We start from the raw sequence: 22,333 nt of genomic DNA, 5'->3' as shown, positions 1-22,333 counted from the left end.
GATCTTCACAACATCCTCTGGCAAGGAGTTCTACAGGACTACCTAACTAGGGGAGCCCTGCGGGCAGATAACTGCTGTGGCAGGGCTTCTCTCCTGCTTCCCACAGCTAGGGAGAAGTTGGGGAGCCCAGCGTGCAGAGAGCTGCTGTGGTGTCATTTCTCCCAGCTCGGAAAAAATGTGTTGCTGTCTCTGTCTGCCTGCAGAGCTGCCCCAGCGGGGGGAGCCTGGTGGGTAAAAATCTGTGACCATGTCCTAGAGCCAGGGAGAAGCCGTGCCCGGTTCCCAGCTCCCCGCTAGCTTGTGGGACCTGGGAAACTGACCGGCACATGCTGCTGGCAGCAGGGAGATGGGAACCCGGCTGCTGCCTGCTTCCTGCTCACAGCCACTCAGGAAATTGACCAGATCTGGGGGGCTGGTCACTTTACTGGCTCCTGCAAGCCCAGGGGAGCTGGGAACTAGGCTGCCACCTGGTTGCTGTCTCTCCTGACTTGCACAAAATAGCTGTGTCTACACGTGCATGCTACTTCGAAGTAACGGCACTAACTTCGAAATAGCGCCCGTTGTGGCTACACGCGTCGGGCGCTATTTCGAAGTTAACTTCGACATTAGGCGGCGAGACGTCGAAGTCGCTAACCTCATGAGGGGATCGGAATAGCGCCCTACTTCGACGTTCAACGTCGAAGTAGGGACCGTGTAGACGATCCGCGTCCCGCAACGTCGAAATTGTGGGGTCCTCCATGGCAGCCATCAGCTGGGGGGTTGAGAGACGCTGTCTCTCCAGCCCGTGCGGGGCTCTATGGTCACCGTGTGCAGCAGCCCTTAGCCCAGGGCTTCTGGCTGCTGCTGCTGCAGCTGGGGATTCATGCTGCATGCACAGGGTCTGCAACTCGTTGTCGGCTCTGTGGATCTTGTGGTGTTTAGTGCAAGTGTGTCTGGGAGGGGCCCTTTAAAGGAGTAGCTGGCTGTTGAGTCCGCCGTGTGACCCTGTCTGCAGCTGTGCCTGGCACCCTTATTTCGATGTGTGCTACTGTGGCGTGTAGACGTTCCCTCGCTGCGCCTATTTCGATGTGGTGCTGCGCAACGTCGATGTTGAACATCGACATTGCCAGCCCTGGAGGACGTGTAGACGTTATTCATCGAAATAGCCTATTTCGATGTCGCCACATCGAAATAGGCTACTTCGATGTAGGCTTCACGTGTAGACGTAGCCAATGTGAGTTAGACTGGGGTGCGAGAAATGCAGCCCCAGTAACTCGAGGTGGGGTGTGTCTACTGTACTTCACTAGTAGAGACCAGGCTGCCTGTTCCTGCTAACATGAGAGCACTCCTTCAGGTCTGCCTAGTGGCCCAGAAGTCCCAAGTCTGGGGGCTCCAAGTCCCCAGAGCAGGAGGAGAGCTGTGCTACCAGCACCCCTAGCCAGGGCAGCTGGTGGATGGAAGGGCTTTCCTGCCTCCTTTCCCCTCATACTCTGGAGGGCGCTGCAGTTTGCGTGGAGCCCTGGCAAAGTGGCTCACCAGCTTGACAGGAGGGAGCAAATTCAGCGGGGCAGGGGACAGCGCCACGTGGCCACAGTTACTTTGGGAGGAGGGGAACGATTTGATGCTGGGGCTCCAGCCTTTTCGGGCAGATTTTTGCCCGCCCCTGTTACGAAGGGGGGCGGGGCTCGATGCAGGGCTTGTGGTTCGTTCTCCTGCCGCCCAGGTCGCTACAGAGGCCGCTGCTCCCGCCTAGCTGGGGTTGAGCAGGTGAAGCGCGGCGCCAGCCCCGCTCGGTGGCCGGCGATTGGCTGCGAGGTGCCCGGCCCCGGCCCGCAGCGCCCGCGGTTAACGCGCGGGGAGTCAATCAGCCGCGCGGCGGAGCAAGTTGTTGCTCCCTCGTTGACTCCGGGCGCCTGCGAGCAGGAGGCGGGGGCGGCGGCTGTTGCGCATTCCAACGCCTCGGCTGCTGCGCCTGGAGGAGCACCCCAGCGCAGCCCACCGTGGCTCGCGGCAGGCAGGCGTGCGCGGCCGCCTTGCGCAAGGCCGGCCCGGGGAGGGGGTCCCTTTGCAGCGGGGACGAGAGCCCGCCGGGGCAAATGCCTCCTCCCGTCGGGGTGGGGGAATTGCGCCCCCTCCGACCCCGTTGCAGAAAACAACTGGAAATCTGCGGATGCCTTTTCCCCTCCGCTATCTTGCATTAAAGGCAGCCCGAGCCGAGCCCGAGCCCCCTTCCTCCCTGTCATTGTTCGCCTTTCCCGCGCCGCGGTAGCAATCGGCCAAGGGGTCGTGCACACCTCCGCGGCGTAATTGATATGTTGAAGCAACAATAGGGAGCAGTGCCTGCACACACACACACCCCTTGCAAGTTTGAGTAGCAATGACACTGCTGCACACTAGGAGGGGAGGCGAGTCAGCTCCCTAGCAGAGGGGACCAACTCCGCCGTGGCACAAAAGCGGCGCGGTTCCTCGCTTCAGAAAACCGAGCCTCCATAGAAGGGGGGGGGGGGGGGCGAGCAAAATCAAGTTACCAAGAGCAGGAACTTGGGCTGCAACAATCCTCCCCTCTTCCTTCTTTCTTTCGGACGCTGGGAGCTGGGCTGTTTCCTTCCCCTCCTCCCCCGCGCTGTTGGCTCTCGCCCAGGCTGTGGTCAGCAGCGCTTATTATTACTTCATTGAGAGAGCGAGATCCTCCAAGGCGTGCATTTCGGGAGGAGGGGGAGGACGGGGGGAAAAAAGGCAACATTTGCTGCTCATCATTTCCACTGCACCGTTAAAGTAACTGCGCCCCCCTCCCCGCGCTCTGTCCCTCCTCAGCCTGGATTCTCTGCTCCAGCCTCCGCTTCAGTGGCGTTATTAGCGGTGCCGGCTTGTGCCGGGCTGCCCCCCAAATCCTCACACGCTGTATGTTTGCAAATCGGTAAAATATCTCCCCCTCCCCTTACCCCCCAGCTCCCCCCCCCCCGGCTCCTCTCAATCTCAGCCCAGCCGCTCAGATCAAAGCGCCTTCCCTCACCCACAGTGGCCGCCGCTCACTAATGGGATTGCAGTGTGCCTGGCTCTGCTGCTGCAGCCGCCGGAGGGAGAGGAGCCGCTGTACCTCTTCGCCGAGACTCGCCGGGTGCTGAGCCGCGGGGATGATCAGGATCTTCCCGGATTTCAGCGTGCAGGTGACTGCGGCGGCGGCCGGTGGGGCGGCCGGGGGAGTGCCGGCCGGGCCGGGCATGGGGAGAGCCACCACCGCAGCCAACGGTAACCCGCAAAACGTTCAGGGCATCACTTCCTACCAACAACGGTGAGTTCAGGTCAAAAAGGGGTGTGTGTGTGTGTCCGCCTCACTTGCTTTTCTTTGTGCTCGTGTGTTTCCTTTGTACCCCCGCTGGCGGTAGCTCTTGGGGGTCTAAAAATTCAGGGTGTTTCAAAACGCACCGAGATGTAAACAACATCTTCTAGTGGTCTCTTCGATGAGTTGGAAAGCAGCGGTGGGGCGTTGGGGGGAGACAGTGAGTTCCCGGCATCTTAGCTTGGCTGCTGCAAAGTTTGGGATCCCGTCCGCTCAGCGCTTCTGGAGAGGGATTTCTCAATGTCAATGCCTTCTGCAAATCCCACGGTGTGCCTGGCAGATAATTGACCATGGTGTGCGGATTGATAATTTGTTTGCGACGGAATAAAGAGACGATTTTCACTCGTGTAGCCCGCTTGCAATTCGACATTGTAGAGTTATCCAGTCACCTGTTAGTATAGGGAACTATAGCATGAAACCCTAAGGGTACTCAGCGCTGTTGAGTATTCATCTTAACTGCATTCTAATGCAAATACCCGAGATTTGCAGACAGCGCCTTTAGGAAGAGCCCTACAAAGTTGGGTTAGGTGATGTCCTTATGAAGTTTAAAGACCTTCCCCATCCCCCTAACAATTAACTGATAGGTGCTGACACTAATATGATGTTTAATTGCATGACATTTCTTCGGCTTTCTAAGAGTAAAAATCTCAAGTTTCTCTTTGATCCTCTCTGCTATTAGCCAATTAGAATGGAAAACGTACCTCCCCACTCAATAAGTGACAATAAATCTAGATTAAAATCTGAACTGGTTTGATTTTTAAATAAAATACACACAGTATAGTTCCAAACATCTTGACTTCCAGTTTTGCATTAAACATTGGAGTTAAAAAAAAGGTGTGTAACCATAAATATTCAACACCTCAAGCTAAATGTGCATGGAAAGAAAAATAATATGTCAGGAAGTTTTTACCTTGTACTTCAAACTTCTCTGGTTTGGAAAGTCTTGTTTCCAATCACTGGTATTTAAACTGATACATTCAGATATTCAATCATTGCTTGGTTTGTTGCTCAAAAACTTTGAGTTGCCTAACACAGCTGGGCAAAACAAACCGGCAGTCATGCAGTACCTTAAAGATTAACAAAATAGTTTATTAAGTGATTAGCTGTTTGTTAAGTCTTTAAGGTGCCACAGGATTGCTGGTTTGTTTTGTTAAAATACAGACTAACACGGCTACCTTTCCCTTACTGTTCAACATTAAGGCACGTTTTGGACACACATGGGTGTGTTTTCCATTTGATGCCCTACAGAAATGTTTCTGGTCATGACTTCGAAGGCTTTATTTAGTGAACAATTAGTATAAAACTGATATTGCAGTTATTCCTGATGATCCCTAAGCACTTTCCGAGCCAAGGAACGTTTGAAATGAAGTATTAGCCTTCTTCTGCTCAACCAAAGAGACCAACCTGTTATATAAAAGAACTGGAATGTGACAGATACACACAATGCGTAAAAGTTGGGGTAGTATATTCCTTTCATGGTCTCTGTATGATTTTAGTCACTTCTAAAATATTTAAATTATAAAGGAAATTAACTGACACTTACTTTAACTAGGAAGTACAGGCAACAGTCGCAATCATTTAGTCTGTGAAGTGAGGAACTCAAGGGTCAGAAATGTCAGATTGACTTTTAAATAAATGGAGACCTCTGGAGGGGTTAAGAAATATATGAACAAGTCAGCTTGTGAAATGTTAATGCTCCAGTTAGATTTTAATAGCTGGATTTTTGTCAGTCAGTAATCAGAAAAAAGTTATTATCTACACTTCTCTGAAAAACCATCCATACCACTAAACCAAATATTACTGACTAAATACCCCACAAATACAACCATGAGAATCCAGTGCAGTCTTGATGTTTTGTATACTTTCTAATTTCATGTAGATTATTTGTATTTTCTCCAGATGTTAAGTAACTATTAATTTTAAAGACTAAAACTATACCTTTCATTTGAATGATGTTTCAACTTGTTAAACTGAAGTTCCTTACAATTATACCAAAACCTTGACATCACTTTTGTGCTCATTGGGGGAAAAAAGAGTGTGACACCTATTAACTTGTTTCTCTGGAGGAGGGGAAAGAGGTGCGAAGGAATGATTGCCACTTTGTATTTTTTGAATCTCCAGATTCCCCAACAATTTTGAAATTCTACTACAAATCCCATATTTAATGACTGAAATAAAAGAAGTCCAAGGATCTTATACTCTAATATGTGTATGTATTGCAGCATGACACATACAGAAGTGGAGTAAGAGATGGGGCCTCATCACTGAAATACTGACTCACCTGCTTAATTATACTACAGTGAGTAGGCATGTGTGTTTGGAGGATCGGGGCCTAGGTGAGGCTTGACAGAAGCTGTCTGCAGGGTCTTGGCCTCTGGGCTGCTCTGGAAGCCTCTTAGGTGACTCCCCTTGGCTCTTAGTGTCAAATTCTTCTGCTGGTGTATTTACAGCGTCCTACCGCCAAACTTTCAGGTGCTTTACTAACTTTTTTCCTCACTGGCTTTCTCTTGCACAACTCACACCCATCCCATTCCCTTAACTTCTTAAATTAGGGAGAAGACGGTCTTTTAAATCAGGTCGTCTAGGGCTTGATCCAGCTCTCATAGAAAGAACCCTGAGAGCAGGATCAGGCCCGAAGCAGCTCAACTTGCAGGCAGAAGCATAACCAGGCAGCTACGTTGGCTTGGAAAAGCCATTTACAAAAGAGACATTGTCTTTTAAAAATCTGTCCAACCCCGGTTCTTCTGGCGGTTTAAAGGAGATCGGTAAGGCGCTCTTTCTTCTTCTCGCTCCCTTATTTCGTGATCCGTTTGGCAATCTGCAGTGAAGTAGCGTGAAGCATATGCTTTCCAAACAGAGCGAGTCATCACGCCGTGTTAACATGACCCACGTTGCATCTTTCAAGAAGCCAGCGTTTACAGCTGGAAGTGTACGCGGAGATGCTGGGGGTGTGCACGCTCAAACGTGCGTGTGCGCGCCCATCTTCGCAACCTGCTCTCCCTTGACCCGCGGTTTCCCTACAGGGGATATTGAGTTAGACACAGGCGCGGCAACTTCTGGGTGTCTAAAGCGTATCCACGCTTCCAACACCGTATGCACATATGATGCACGCAGAGCAAATTGCGCACACACTTCTCCGCGTGCAATGCACACAGGCTGCACGGGGCATATGTTCCCTCGCCTATGCTACACGCAGCGCACACATGCCTCTCTCTGGGGCCATGCACACATGTGCGGAGTTACACACACACACACACACCCCGCCCGTGTCCCCCAGCCCCTTTGCTGCTGGGTCTGCGGCTCCAGAGCAGGAAAGTGTGCGAAACTGCAACTGAGTGGCGTTGTTGCGCCGGCAGCAGCGGCTCCGTCCCCTGCACGCAGAGAGCGCGGAGCTGGGGAAGCAGCTGGAAAATGCCCAGAAATACTTCCACAGCGGTCAAGCCGGGAGCTCCCTGACTCTTCCCTTCCCTCCCCTCCCCCCATGGCCTGGCCCCCAGCTTAGTCCGGCCCGTGGGGTGAGCGTGGCTCACACCTGCCGGGCTATGCCAATGGCCGGGCCGCCCGCCGGAGCTGCGCGGCTTTCTCCCCCCGCCAGCGGCGGCCCCCAGTCTCTGCGCCTGGCATGTCTGTGGAGCCGGCGGAGCCCGGGCTCGCTCAGCGCCTCGGCTGGCGGACGACGGCGGCGGCCGCCGCAGCAGCAGCGCTAGCGAGCAACCTGCGCCGGGACCGCGCGGCGGAGCGGGAGCCCGCGATGCTTAGACCTCAGGACTTTGCCTTCGCCTGTCTGCCGAGGCAGGGCCGCCGCCGCTAGACGCGCCCGGCGAGGGGCAAAGTCAGGGCGCGAGGAGGAGAGCCCCAGGAAGATGGCGCCCACCAAGCCCAGCTTTCAGCAGGATCCTTCCAGGCGAGAACGGTAACACTTTCTCTGTCGGCAACCTGCCGCAGCGGCGCGCGGGGCGGCCCGGGCTGCCATGCCGGGGCGGGCTGGGAGGGGGAGGAGGCGGAGGAGGCTCGCTGCCTGCGGATCCCCGCTCGCCCTGCCAGGTAGTGCGGGGAGTTGCTCCCAGTGCATATTGTCTGCCGCCGCGCGCGCGCTCGCGCGCGCACACATACACTCACATACACATACACATACACACACGCGCGCGCCTCTGCGCTGCGGCTGCGGCGGCGGCCGCCGCCAGGCTCAGAGCAGCGGCACCTCCCCAGCCTGCAGGAGCCAGGCTTTGGCAGGGCGCGCTGACGAGCTAGCGAGGAAGGGGTGTGTGGGGGTGGGGGGATCCCCGGGGCGGCCCCACCGCGGAGGAGAGGAGCGGGGAGGGCCTCTGGGGGACGAGGAGCTTGTAGCAGGCCCGGCACGGCTTGCTGAGGGGCCGCCCCTGCCTGCGCCGTTCAAGTGCAGCTAGGCCGAAACTGCAGGGAGGTGGGGGGGGGGGGAGCGGCTCGCTCTTCGCTCTTCGCAACAAAGCTGCGCAATTCGGGCAAGTTTGTCCCAAGCGCGGCGAGTGATTGCAGCTCCGCGCGCGCTCAGCCCTCGCGGCAGCCCCGCCCTTGGCTTGCCCCATGGTGAAAACACAGCAGGCTGGTCGGCACAGCTGACACTTCACGGCACCGTGGAGCTGGTTGAAACGCGCAACAAGAGTTTATGCACCACATAGCTGCCAGGAGTGTAACCATGTTGCCCTCAGAATTTGGAGGGGCTAGCAATTCCCCGCCCCCACCTTTGCTCCTCATTCACCGCTCTCTCCCTCTTATACTGTTGTTTGGGATTGTGTGTGCTGGTAATTGACTGTTGCTGATATGAATTAGCCGTAGTAGATTTGCCGTAGTAAAATAACTCTTCCCAGAAGCGATCAGGAGGAAGCAGTTGACAAGTTCATGGGATGACTTTGTGATTCTTATAAAAGTATACAAAGCTCCATTTCACTTAGATATATGCCCGGCAGGAGGGCAGCCAAAGTTTTTTTTTTGTTTATGTGCTTTTCTCAGTATTATCAGTGAGTTTGGGGTGAGTAGGAGGGCGAGGAAGGTGTCTGGTTAGTTGGAAACTGGAAATTAACATTTAGACAGCTTTTAAAAGTAACTGGGTCATATTGTCAGATTTATGTTTTGCAGCACAACGTGAGCTGAGAAACATTTACATAAATATTTTGTGGTCAGTTTTTATTTCACACTTGTCATGTAAAATGTTTCTTTTTTAAAATGTCATGGTAAACATACCACAGTGTTTGTTTTAAAAATTAAACAGTTGCAGATTTGATAGACATATCAGTACTTTTTGTGGTGAAGTAGTTTACTGGGTATTGCAAAACCTTGGAAAACTGTATGTTACATATTTCTCAGTGAAGTATTTATATAGCTGTGCTTGATTCATGCCATTAACTGTTACACATCAACAATGTCCTCAAAGACATATGGAGCTAAATTTGGATTTAGGTGTAGGTTGCACGCCCCAAAAATTCAAATATCAAAGATCTGATTTATGTTTTGTTTTCTCTTTAGCAATATAAAGGTCAATGTTTTCCTCCAGTAACTGCATAGGCATTTTGTCTCTATTGATAGTGCCTTTAGCAGTATGCCTTTTTCCCCCGTCGTTTTCCACAGAGTTCTTCATTTGCAAGAAAAACAACATATAAATATCAATACGTGTTCTTTCTAATATACAATTTTGCTGTCGTCTTTCTGATTCTGGTACTATATTAGTAATGAATGTATTTTCCGGGACAGCTTCAGTAATCTCTCCAGCAGAGGCATATTTGTGTGCCATTTTGGGAATTTCTCTGAGATAGGAATCTTGAAGATAGAATTAATTTCTAGGGGAAACTTCATAGCCTGTGCATGAGTGCTTTCTTTATCACCTGTCTCCATTTGGCATTCGAAGAAGGTAAATCAAAGTGTGTGATTTGTTATTCTGCTCCACTTGAGAGCTGAACTAAATAACACTTGGTCTGAAATTCTGATTGAAGTTGTAGGAGGATATACTGTATTTAATTTAATGCCCTTTAATAGCATCTTCTTGTTCAGCTCTGATGCTGTCATTTTAAAGGTTGGATCAGAGTAGTTTTACCCAGTAGGGAGTGGGAGGAGTAATCATTTCAGGGGAACAAGCAGACTAAATTCCTATAACGCTAATAGCCACAAACTTGGCCTTGTGTCCAAACAGTTTTGTGCCCTGAGGGTTTGCTTGGCTATCACTGTTTACAATGGCCCAAACACTCAGAGTATAAATATTACGTGTGTACATTGATTTGTTTTTATATGGGAAATTTGTATGTCATGCTATATGTTCTGTAGAAAAAGCTCTGGAAAAATGTATTTGTGCTTCAGTAAATATACACTAATATGCATTTTTCTTAGTCTCATACAGTTTCACTTCATTCTGGCCTACAACTGTTTGTTTAAGCTACTTTGTAAATCTCTGAGTTGTGGTTGGAAAAAAAATGGCTTCTGCAGTCACTATTTCCTTAGCTATTTGTTAAATACACTAGTTATCAAAAAACAGGACCATGAGAGTAAACAATCTATACATTGTTTGTTTAGTCTCCATTTACATAGTATTTAGATGAAATGCGTTAAAACAGTGTAAAAATGGATAAGGGTTTAAAATTACCTCCAAAAATATTGTTTAGTGTCATTAAGTATGAATACGACTGGAATCATTTTAAAACTTTGTTTTACCTGCTTAGATTGCAACAGAATTATTTTCAAAGTTGGGCACATAAACTTTGATATTCTTTGAATTCTGGTATGCTGCAAATATGCAATTACAGTATCAGCCAAGGATCTTTCATTTCTGTGAATATATATCCAAGATGATTAAATAGAAGTGTCATGCATATGGTATATCAGTGCTGATTTGTAAAGCATATCACAACGGTGTTGGTTTAAAGTAAAGAAAAAACCATCATTTTTATATTCCTTTCTAGAGTATAAGCTTAAACACAACAGTGATAAATGATGATATGCATTGTCTAACACTTGCTTTTATATAAATAGCTCCAGAAGATTGCTTAAATGATAATAGAAAATATGAAATAGGGTGGCCTTCATATCACAAGGCCAAGGGTCTACAAATGGAAAAACTGAAATAATGAAATATTTCCAAGGCAACAGACTGTCAACAAGAACAGTAATGCATGGGCATATCATAGAGCTACCAGAGAGGATATTAGATCTTATAGCTCTAGAGTCAGGAGTTATAATGACCTTTATTAAATAGAGCCCTCCCACATTACTATAATCTTTCTGATTTCTGATTTATGGATTAGCAGTAATACTACTATTCAGAATTTGAAATGTTCTCCCACCATATTTGATTTGCTTTATTTCTCCCCTTTGGAATCCTGTATTAGGTAGGGGTTACATGAGGAGTATTGATCGAGAAAAGTTGTATTAGATATTTTCAGTGAGTAACGGGATTCTGAATAACAAGGTTTTGTCTGCTGCATTGTTTCTTATATTATTTTATAACATTTATTTTCTTACTGGAAGTAGTAGGAATTTAACTTGTTTTATAGCGAACTAATTGTGCTAGGTATGAACACTGTGTTTATGCTGAATAATTACAACATTGCTTCCTTAGCCCAGTAACTTGATATTCATAATTAAAGTTACCACACTAAAATTAACAATTTACTACAACACCCAGAAGTCTGGCTATTTGTAAGGGGCCATAGGACAAATCATGAACAGCAGCATCTCCATTATTTTTCTCAGTGTTCAAACTTCAGAATGTAAGGTATTGGCAGTTTTAAAGTGCATTCGTTTTGCAACTCGGTGTACACGTTGCTAGCTAGATGTGAAATTCCCAGCAAAAAAATGTGTCAAACAGTTATTGAAAAGTGACAGAACTTTTAGCATTCCAGCCCTTGTTTTACTAACGTCAATACTAAAAGGAAAGTTTATTTAAAAAAATTACTTTCATAAATTTTATAGTGATTTATGGGGAGAATGCGTGCTGAGACTTTTGAATATCTGAAACGGAGCATGCAAACAAACTCCATTAATTTTCATAACATTTTACGTTTAATCCTGCTTCCATTTAAATCAGTGGGCATGGTGATATTGACTTACTGGCTGGAGGATCTGGTCCCTGTACAGAATATAGCTAAATTTCATTTTATATGCATTAAGTAATTGATTTTTGGGGTTTGATGTTGCTGGCCCTGAATCTCAAACTGGACCTGTGACTTACTCTTACAGGTAGGGCCATTGGAGTAATTTATGGTTAAAGTCAATAGAACTACTACTTAAAAGATATGAGTTATTCCGGTGAGGTTCACAATCTGTGTTGTGGTGGTTTCAGAATTAATTGAGACTTAGCACACAATTTTCTAGAGTGAAATTTCTTTGTGTGTTAAGAGATACATTATTGTGTGTATTTAGCCAAGGCATTTCTTTCTTAGTTGTACTTTTTAAAAAAGTTGGGAATTAGCCCAATTGCTGCCAAAGGATTTTTGTTGTTTAGAAGAAATGTTTTGAACTGGCATTAATAAATGTATTTTTCGTAATAGGTGGTATTTTTCTGTGTAACATATACAAGCCTACAGCATGTTATATTTGCTATACAAAGTCCTAATACTGTCATTGAGGTGCTTGTACTGTTGCTTTTGGCAGAACTTCAAATAATAAAAATTTGTTATAATATTGCATATGACGATGTAGCACAGTAGGAATGAAATGGTTGCTGGTGTATTTTACACGACTAGCACATTGTTCTCTGGCCAGCTTGAGCAGTAGGTTCACAATGCACAAGGTCCCTGTTAAATGAATAGGACACTTGTGCCACTAATTTCAGAGAACTTGAAGTAATAAAAATATTCACTAATATTTTATAATGTAGTGGAATATTACACTGAAAAATTGTGGTATAGTAAGAATAGGATTGTTTGCAAATGTCTTAGAAGAGGTATATTCGATCTTTGGAAGTGTACATTAAAATTATATCTTCATTTAAAAAAGAAATAACAAAAGAGAGAAAATAGTGCAGAATGTCAAAAGCAAAAATATGTTTTATACATTTTAATACTGACTGCCTGATTTTGTTCCCACTGAGGGCAATGGTTAAACTCCCATGTACTTGATGAGGAGCAGGATGGGGCTGTGCATTTATGTACCTTCAACGACAGAAAAAGGAAAGAAAGTTCTAAATAAAAATGATGTAATCCTCTGTCAGAAGGGATTCCAAGAAAATAGCAATGTCAGTCTGATGGGTCTAAATATTGAAGCTTAGTAGTTTCTCATTCTGTATTCTTGCAAATGCAAAACTCAAAATCACGTTAAATGTCAGGTTATTTTATATAACTTCACATGAGGGAAAATTGGTAATAATTATATAACTCATTAAAAGAATTGGCTTGATTCTTGATTTGAGATAGACTGCCATAAAAAGAACCTTTCTCATTTTCAGTGGCACATTTCCTTGTTTTTGCATGTTGAAATTGTACTTCTCGAGTCTGTGCTCTCCTCTCTCTGTTCTGGGAACTTCTCTTGATGTCACCTTACAAATGAGCAACACTTACTATTTAGCTTTTTTGTAGAAGTTTTCATCTGTAGAGATCAGTGTGCTTTCAAGTGGATATATACATTATTACGCCCATTTTACAGATGGATAAGCTAAGGCCTATAAAATCGTGAGAATTGGCAGAGCCCGTACAGCAAGCAGGTTGTTACTAGAACTGGGAATAAAATTCAGGATTCCTAACTCTGTCTCATTTCCTATCCCTAGATCACATTGCCTCCTTAGAGAGCTTGGGTCTCTGTACTCCTTATACAGGCAACATTCTCATAGAAAGAAAATGCTTTTTGGAACAGCTGATTGTATTTTATATTAATTATGGAAATCAACATTTTCATCAAATCTGTTAATTTAATTTCTCATAGCAGTTCAATACTATATTAAGTAACTAACTTGAAAGCATATTGTTTCATTAAAATCAGGGCTCATAGCTTTACATGTATATAATCAATATTCAGGATGCAGTTTGAATAGTATACATATATGTAGTAATACACAGTGAATTTCCAGAGATTGGGAATGTCCAAGGAGCCTAAGGGGTTTAGGCACTCAGTTCAGGTGAAGTATGGTTGAGTACCCAAACGCTGTGTGCTCATTTGAAAATCCCAGGCTTGAAGTTTTGCCAGCCAAAGGAATATGGAATTAGGTTTATTAAATGTAGTTTGACTGTAGTGTGTTAAAACTTAATAGAATAAAATAATACTGTTTTTGGGTTGCCATTTTGGAATATATTAGAGAAATGTGTATTTGGCTTGTGATAATGCTCACATATATTTTACATTATATAAAGAGGGGTAGGGATTGCCGTGTTTTTTGTCTTCCTTATATATCATTTCAGAGCTGGGAGCCCTTGCCGATTTAAGGTTTAGTTTGTTTGGCTCTTAGATGCATGATGTTCTCAGAATTACAATTCATTTAGCAAAACTATAATTTGCCAACCTTTGGAAGGACTGGCTGTTTCTCTTTTGGGGAGGAAAGATACTCAGTGTTTCACAGTGAGGAAGAAAACTTATTGTAGGTAGGCAGTCTCCGTAGGTCAAGGTTGAGGTCAGCGGGAAGGGCTGAATGACTGAGTCTTTAAGTGCTCGCTTTGGGATAAATAAAAAGACTTGTTGCATTGCTGCTTATCCCTTATCCTTGATAACTGTGAAACAGTGTTCATATTTTTCAGAGCATCATAGATACAGAATTGATACACTTCCTTCAACACTTGTTTCACTGACAAGAGGTTCCGTAAAAAAACAAAAAATAAGGTAAAATTCTGCTTTTAGCTGTAGGTTACGAGTAAAAGGTATAAAGAGAAACAAATGCTAGGGCTTCTCTGATTTACTATAACACTTGCATTCTATAAAATAAAAAGTACAGTCATTTTTTTCAGTGGCTGAATGAGCTAGTTAAATGGTACTCAAGTATCAGTGTTTGAACGATGCGAGTATTTTACTAAAGTATCTTAATTAATTGGATGTTCAGTTTAATAGTTAATCTTCTTGTTTGTAGGCAGCGTCTGTAAGGAGAATGTATATTTGCTATGTAAATGATGGATATTGTTGAAGAGGAGCAATTTTATTAAAGTTGTATTTTTATTAAACAACAGTTTCATGTTAAAAAAACAAAAGTAAACTGAGTTGCCAGAAAGTACATATCTGAGATGAGACTAGTTGTGGGAAAGGAATAACAGTGCTTGGATCTCTTAAACATTCTGTTACTTTTATTACTGTCATTCCTCTATTGTAACATCACTGACTTTGCTCCCCCCAACTTTTTTTTTAAATAAAACCTATTTTCCTTTTCTGTGGAGTTGTAGCTTGGAAACCTTTGTTCCATGCATTCCAGCACTAGTCATCTCAAAGTGACATTTTATGTTTTTGCACCACTCCTCAATCCAGGGCATCAGGAAATAAGGTAGAGGTAAACACAAAATCCAAAGTAGGAGATTGATTTGACATATTGAGTATCTTTGGGATCCTTTTTGCAATGTAAAATATTTAGCTTATTTGTACTTTCTCACATCTTTTCAAGAAACTATGCCTTTTTACTTATTAATGATTTTCTAATTATTACAGCAAAAAGTATTTCAGCTGTTACTCAGGACTTAATATTTTTTATGGAGGTTATTGTGTATTATACTGCTTGTTCAATGTAAATGGAAGGAAGCAGTCTGAATGGGGAAAAGTTGCCAATAATCAGCAAAAATATAGTCTTCTTTCCAAGCACAATGGAGCATGTGACTGTTAGAACTCTTCTGTATTTGCTAAGACACTTATTGCAGGGAAGACTTTTCATGTAACTCTACAATTATATATTGTTATAGTGTACTGTATGCACCCATGTAATATATTACATACAATACACTATATATCAGGCATGTCCAGCCCGCGGGCCGCATGCGGCCCTGGACAGCTAGTAATGCGGCCCCACAAGATCGTAAACTTTTAACATTGTTATGTGATTTATATACATTAACTATATTATATATTTTATATGCAGCCCAAGACAATTCCTCTTCACTCAGTGTGGCCCAGGCAAGCCAAAATGTTGGACACCCATGCTATATATGTACAGTTGCTTGAAGGGAAATTATGTTATATGATTGTCTTCAGCATTATGTAAACGTCTTATTTTAGATAAAGTTAAATTTAAATGCAGTGGGATGGTGAATTTTTTAACTTATGCTGTGGGGGGAAAAGTAGGCTCATCATTTTTTGCACATTTTTATTGTTCTTTGTAAATGTAATTTGTTAATCCTGTGAAATTTGTCATAGATAAATTTGCTTGGATTATCTTGTCACCACCGTATCTGCATTCTTTTGTTCATTGCTTATTCATAATTTAACAGTCTGGCAGTGAGCCTTTTTGGGATGCTCACAAAAGATATATGACCTCTACCAGCTGCTACTATAACCTGCAGAATGCACAGCAAGACATTAGAAACGTGAGGATTCCTCTACTGATTAGAGTGCTCTTCATTTAAACAGTCTGTTCGTAAGAATCTCAAGAATCTGTGCATAGCAGTTTTTGATTTTTCTTTCCTTGCAAAATTACTTCTAACAATATTTTTCTATAGTAAAAGGAAACCTACTATTTAATCTTAATTTAGTATTATTTTGTTTTCCAGATGGACAAAAAATCATTAGTATATGTATAAATTTATATATATCTTATATATATAATGTATTTATATATATGTAAATTCACAATATGAAAAAATAGTGCATTTGTGATAAATTAGGTCTGTATCTTCCCACTTTTGACGTATATTGTGAGATTTAAAGAAAAGTTGGTGATGTAACCTGTCTTTAACCAGCACACTTTTCAGACTATACTGTGTAAATACTCAGTATTATATACTACACAGAAAACATTAAATAGACTGCAACTTGAAGCCTAATAACATTTTTAGATTTTTATATTCCGATGACTTAATTTTTTCTCAGTTTTTATTTTACTTATCTGCAGATCAGCTTGTGAGTAATGGCTAGTTTTTTACCTCCTGTGTGCTGGCATGTGATTATACTTCAAAATAATTCATCACTAATCCATGCAGCATTGGTTTGTCTCCATCACTGTGTTTTGTGATTAGACCCTGAGGCCTGTAAGAACATTCTGCTGCGTAGTTTCTGTCCTGATTTTCTTTGACTGCCTCCGTTATTTTAAATAGTTCTGTAGTTCCTGCATTCCTTTGCCAATTACTTTATAATTCTCAGAATGTATCAATTTCAATAAGTTAATATTTATCTGAGGTTTTTTGAGGGTTTGTGAAAAATGTTTGTTTTCTATTGCAGTGGAGTCTTCATACATGGGCCTATAGGTCACAGTCCAGTCTGCCTGATGGTGTAAAACTGTTGCTTCTCTGTTCTTCGTTCCTTGTTGAGATCTTTTTTTTTTTTGTCTGTACATATTTGTATAGTAAGATAAATCGGGAAGTTCAGTGTCTTCAAAAGAAGTACCATGTCTCTTAGAAACTAGTCAGCATAGTAATTAAACTGTTGGCATATCTCACAACATATTTTCATCAGTGATGGTATAAAGTAAAACCTTTTGAGGAATATATAGGGCTTGATTCTGCTATGTTTTACTCAAGTGATCAGTCTTGTTGAAGTCAGTGTTACAGAGTTGGTATCCTCAGAACATACATCAATATGTTTTGAATGTAATATTTCCAGATTATGAAATCAATCACATCAGATACTTCCAATTTTAAGAAAGGTCATCTAAAAGATTTTTTAAAGACTTTGTTTCAGTATTGAGTAGTCCTGTGTTCCCTTTAATAATTACTTTCATCTCATTGTAGCTGTGTGTTTGAAAGTGTAGGTCAGTAAGGATGATCGCATTCAGAATTTCATGATCTGTGTAGTGGAACAAATTGAAAGCAAAGCCTGTATCAATCACTGTGAAGGGAGGGTTAATTGTTACTGCTTCTCAAGCCTCTGGACAGATAAACCAGTAATGAAATACTTATTGCTCTGATATGTGAATGCTAAAGGATGAAGCAATGGAAACAGAATCAGTCTTCAAAGATAACCTAAAAAAAGAAGGTGGGGGAGAGAGGAAAGAAGAATAAGCTTCACTAAAGTAAGAGACTGTGCATGCTTTGCATTAACTTTTTAAGAAAGTGATATTCTTTTCATCTCACACAGCCTTCTACTAATGATTTAACACCACCAGGTTTGTTTTTTTTTCCTAAAGCCGAAGCAAAATATGAATTTGAAAGATATTTTTAGGCCAACAGTTTACATAATATCTGGACCTTAGGTAAATGTTAAGTTTCTATGAAATAAGTGATTTCTTTTTTCTTTGTTTTTCATTTCTGGTGATTTAAAGCTTTTTTAAAAAAATTTTAAATGCACAGCTGTATTTACTAAATCCAGTGTGTTATATTTTCTTTTGAAGGCATTTTAAAGCTTTTTGTGCACAGCCAACCAGGATACTAAAGGAGTGTTTAAAGATAGAAACAATAAAATAAAAATGAGTGCAGCAAACAAATTATGATATTATAGTAAATATTTAACTATTTCTAGAATGTGAACTTGGCATTTTAAACATCTGTTAGTTACTTATATGTTGAAATATATGCAAAAATATTTAGCCAAATTGAAGTCTTAGGCCCATGACAATCATCTCAACACAGTGGGTAGTTCTGAAAATTAATGAGAATGATAATACTGTAAAGACTGTTCCAGAGTTTGCCCAAATTCATTATCTAAGACTCTTGTTAAGAACATCTCAAAGAATTTTAACCAGGAAAATATATTAATGGTTCAAAAGCATTTTTCAAAACGCTGATTTATAAAAGTATAATGGAATTATATATGCAAGAGCTATAGTTAGAAACACAAATAACACAGCAGGCATATGATGGCACAAATAACATTTGAATGCATATTTTCCATTAGCTAGGGTACTTGGCTTGATTTCATCCATAGGTGTCAACTTCCTTTATTGATTTATATTTTGGGGACAGGGGAGGGAATGAAAGCTTACAAAAATGCATTTCTAACTCCTCGTTAGCAACTTAGTGAGGCCTCTGTCTGTAGAAGTTCTAAATAAAGTTGTAAGTTTTAAAAATTTTGTTTCTGGTGTAAATATCTTTTATACAATCAAAAAGCACTTTTAGGAGAAAGGGTGATGAGACTGACATTCTTGGATTTCACTTCAGAATGTTAAGAATTTCCTGTTGCTTATTTCCGGATGGGATTGATGCAGCTGCATATCATATGGAATGAAAGAGGAATCAAGTGCCTTTCTTTGTTTTATGGATGTCCCTGCATTGAAGAAAATATATATGTTGATTTTGAGAATTTTTTTTGTAATACAGCTCATCTTGATAATGTACTTGCGAGAGGCCCAGTGTGAATTGTAGTAGTTCAACTATCTTTTTCCAAGAGATGCAAAATTTGAGGCAGAAATACTCTAATGTATATTAGTTATTAGCTAAATGGTAATGTATATTTTATACAATAAAATATGGTAGAATATTGAAGTTAACAGTTGCATGTTACTGACAGGTGAATTCATTTGTATAAGTCATTGCATTGTGGTAGTAGCCAGTTTATGTGGAAGAGTGTGTATCAGTCAGTAGATACATACATAAACAAAATTATTAGGTAAGATATAGTTGCTACTTAGAAAACCAAAACAAGGTATGGAATTTCTTTATCACTTTGAATTCTGTTCTGTCCATGTGACACATACTTGTCTTAATATTGGAGAGATGAATAAAAATGAAAAGGGAATGATCCCGGCTTTTTCTTATTTTAATGAAGATAAATAATTTGAGTCCAGATTGCTCATATCAATGGGAGATGACAAAAGAGGAATATGGAGAGAGTTAAGGAATCCTGAGAGGTTAACCTAATGAAAATTGCAAGTAATCTCCCTCTCAGAAGATTTTGCAGAGGTAGAGAACTAGGACACCCAACCCAGCTGATCCTGGAAATCTGCAGGAAAGGGAACCCTCAGTTCCACAGAAGCAGGAAGTTGGTCACTTTTCAACTGGCATCAGTACTGTGGCAAAAGTCTTTGTCTGAGTCTTCCCAAGATTGTCATGTAGCAGCTGGTCTGAGCTGCCAGTGAGGAGACTCCTTCCACAGCCTATGCTTTTGATCAAAGAGTTACATGTTTTCGATTGGCTGTATAGCATGGCTTGGAAATCATGCAGCAAATTAATATGCAACGGCAGATAGATGTAAGCATTGTGCCAGCAGGAGCTCAATACTGCTGAAGGATTTGGGGAACGTGTCCTTCAGAGATCATTTGCATGAAAATGCAAGGGGTGCATATGTAATGACTTGTAAACAAAGCTTGATGGGTAGCAGGTGAAGTAAAAACATTTCATCTATTTTTAAACAAAATGTTGTAAAGTCATAATTTATGCTATCATCCCGTGTAAGAATTGTGGAGTCTCACCAATGCTTGAAATTATTGTGGGGGTACAGGGCAGTCGTCATCATTGTGTAAGATATAGATTGCACAGGGCTCCCCTGCATCTGAGCATTGTGAAGCAGAATGCAGGGGAAGGTTAGTGGCTGAACCAGCTATCTTGGGAACCTCTTGGCCATACAGCTGTAAGACTGGTCTGAACAGTTCTCCTCACACTGTTCAAAGATAGATGTAAAGATGGGGTCCACAGTTATTTTGTGAGAATCCATCTCAGTGGATGCTGAGATGCTGTGGCTAGGCTCAGAGCTGAAGCCACTACGAGTTAAAATCACTGGCCGCTGAAGCCACGGAGAGCTGGAATCACAGGGTTTTGCCTATCGCAAAACCCACGATACAAGGGACAAACGGCTGGCAGAGCACAGTGGAAAGGTGGCTGGCAGGTGTGGGTGGCCAGCAGGAGTGACCGGCAGGTGGCTGGTGGGGCGGCTGGCAAGAGCCAGCAGGGCACTGGACGAGCACGAAGGTGGCATTGCCTCAGGCTCAATGAAGGAATGCATCAGGGTGATGCGTTGGGGCCTGCATGGACTGGACAAAGTTGTAAGTGGGGCATTTGAAGGGGGTATGGAGAAAAGTTGGGTATGTGAATGGGACCCTTAAAGTATTGGACTGGTGAATCTGAGAGGCACAGGAGGCTGCTCAGTCCATTTTTGCTGAGACAGTTACCTGAGGGTTGGTCATGAACTTTGGGCGTGGTATTTTCCCAAGCTAATGCCATGTGACTTCTCTGCCTTGCTCATTAAAAGTTTCTTTTCTACATTCAGACTCCATGCTTGTGAGTGGGGAAGCATTGCCTCTCTGAAGCGCCCAGGGGTGTGTGAATTTCCTAGGCTACTGGGTGGAGGCTCGAGCTGGTTCTGTGTGAGATGGATGAAAAGGAACCCTAGATATTGAACACAGCCCTGGTTGTTGCTGACCACTTCCAGCAGAAGGGTTACATAAATACAAATACAAAATAAATAAATAAATACAAAAAGGCCAGTCACAGAAGAAAACTACTCTGGTATCAGACCATACTGTTTTATAAATAAAGACCAAAATGCAGTGTAGAGCATTGAAAAGGTACTGTGGCTATTTGGAAAGGGGAAAAAACAGAGAGAAACACTTCGTGTGATATAATCCCAAAGGATTTCTGGTAGGATTGCCTGTGCAAATTAATGGTGCCCAAGACTACACTAATACACACAGTGACAACTTTATTTATGAGCACTTCTGGAGGCTGAGGATACCTACATGAACCGTTTGCAACTATTGTCCTGTGTATTTGGTTAATTTCATATATCAAGGGGCAGAAAAAAAGGCGCTCCTCAGAAGTGAAGGTGGAATCCTATCTACCCCTGCAGTAGAGCTTCAGGTTGGAGAGCATTTTTCAGTGGCTTGTGTGCTAGGCCTTGAGCAAACATGGCCTCAGAAGAACAGTAAAGGGTAAATAAAAAAAACCGACTGTGTTACTTTGTATGGAGGATCTGAGAAGATGAAGTGCTGCTGTTTTGCCATTGTTGCCTCTGTGTGCTGAGATGTGTAAGAGCTTGATCATAGCTTGTCATTATCTATGTTGTGATAATGCCCAAAGGCCCTATTCAGGATTGGGGACCCAAGTGCAAGGCAGAGTACAAATTTTAGAAAGAGTTCCTGCCTTGAAGAGCTTACAATCATTTTTCTCTATAGAGTATTTTACTTTTCAACAAACTTCTTTTAAATACATTGGATTTCAAATTAAATTAATCATATTTTGAAGTCTGTGTTTGCACCATCAAACGACCTATTTTAAACATCTTAAATTTAATAAAGGCACGGTATTTCTATGTAACTTTTTGATGAAACCTTGTTGATATAAAACTAATGTCTATGATTTCTTCAAGCTTTCAATGAAAGTAGTAACAAAATAGATTTTAAACGGAAACAATTTATTTGTTTACTATGATAGTAAATAAAAACAATGATTAAGATATATACACTTATTGCAGCAAGGTTGCTGAATGAAGCAAAGATTTCTGTGAACGTCTTGTAGCTAGAGGCAACACTTGTTAGAAAGAGGTTAACAGCATAAAATGTGATTGAAAGACACGAGCTTCAGGCACTGATTGATGAACTTTTTTGTGCCCTTTACATTTACAGTAGAATAATTTTCTGTGATGAGAACCCCAACAAAAATGAATAAAATTTCAAGTTTTCAGATTCACAAACTCTTCAAAATCAGTGTGCTAATTTCCTAGCCTTAGTTAAAAATGTCACTAGTTGGTCTACTGTGGGAGGGGGAGAAGCAGTGTCAATGTTGTCATGTTGAATGCTGAGTGAGTCAGAACATTGCATTGTAAGCAAATATGCGGTCAACATTATTAATTTACAATGGGAAAAGAGAAACCATGCACCATTGAACTCTGTTCGAATTTTGTCATTGATTTAAAAGGAAACAGGATGTGACATGAATATATTTCTTCTATTACATGTACTATAACATTAATCTCTATTGTCCCTATGTGTAAGGCATATGGTATAAAGGAGTTAGCCACTTCTTATGTAAGTGTAACGTTCATTAATGGCAATTATAAATCAGTACA

At 42.4% G+C, this 22,333-nt stretch overlaps 1 protein-coding gene across 4 annotated transcripts in view; it reads left to right on the top strand.

Moving 5' to 3' along the window:
- Positions 1-3,113: 3,113 nt before the first annotated feature.
- The window catches only part of NPAS3 (neuronal PAS domain protein 3), an 870,281-nt gene continuing 851,061 nt past the window's right edge, over positions 3,114-22,333 (top strand). For 3 of the 4 annotated variants that reach the window (XM_074996866.1, XM_074996865.1, XM_074996864.1), the window contains exon 1: positions 6,777-7,232. In XM_074996866.1, the coding sequence (XP_074852967.1) occupies positions 7,183-7,232 (50 nt within the window). In that variant the 5' untranslated portion in view covers positions 6,777-7,182. Of the gene's footprint in view, positions 3,272-6,776; positions 7,233-22,333 lie in introns of those variants that run through there. The other variant, XM_074996867.1, reaches the window with a different exon arrangement.

This window comes from Carettochelys insculpta, chromosome 6 (assembly GCF_033958435.1).
Source record: "Carettochelys insculpta isolate YL-2023 chromosome 6, ASM3395843v1, whole genome shotgun sequence".
NCBI classification, from domain to species: Eukaryota; Metazoa; Chordata; order Testudines; family Carettochelyidae; genus Carettochelys; species Carettochelys insculpta.
This window is presented reverse-complemented; position numbering and strand designations above follow the sequence as displayed.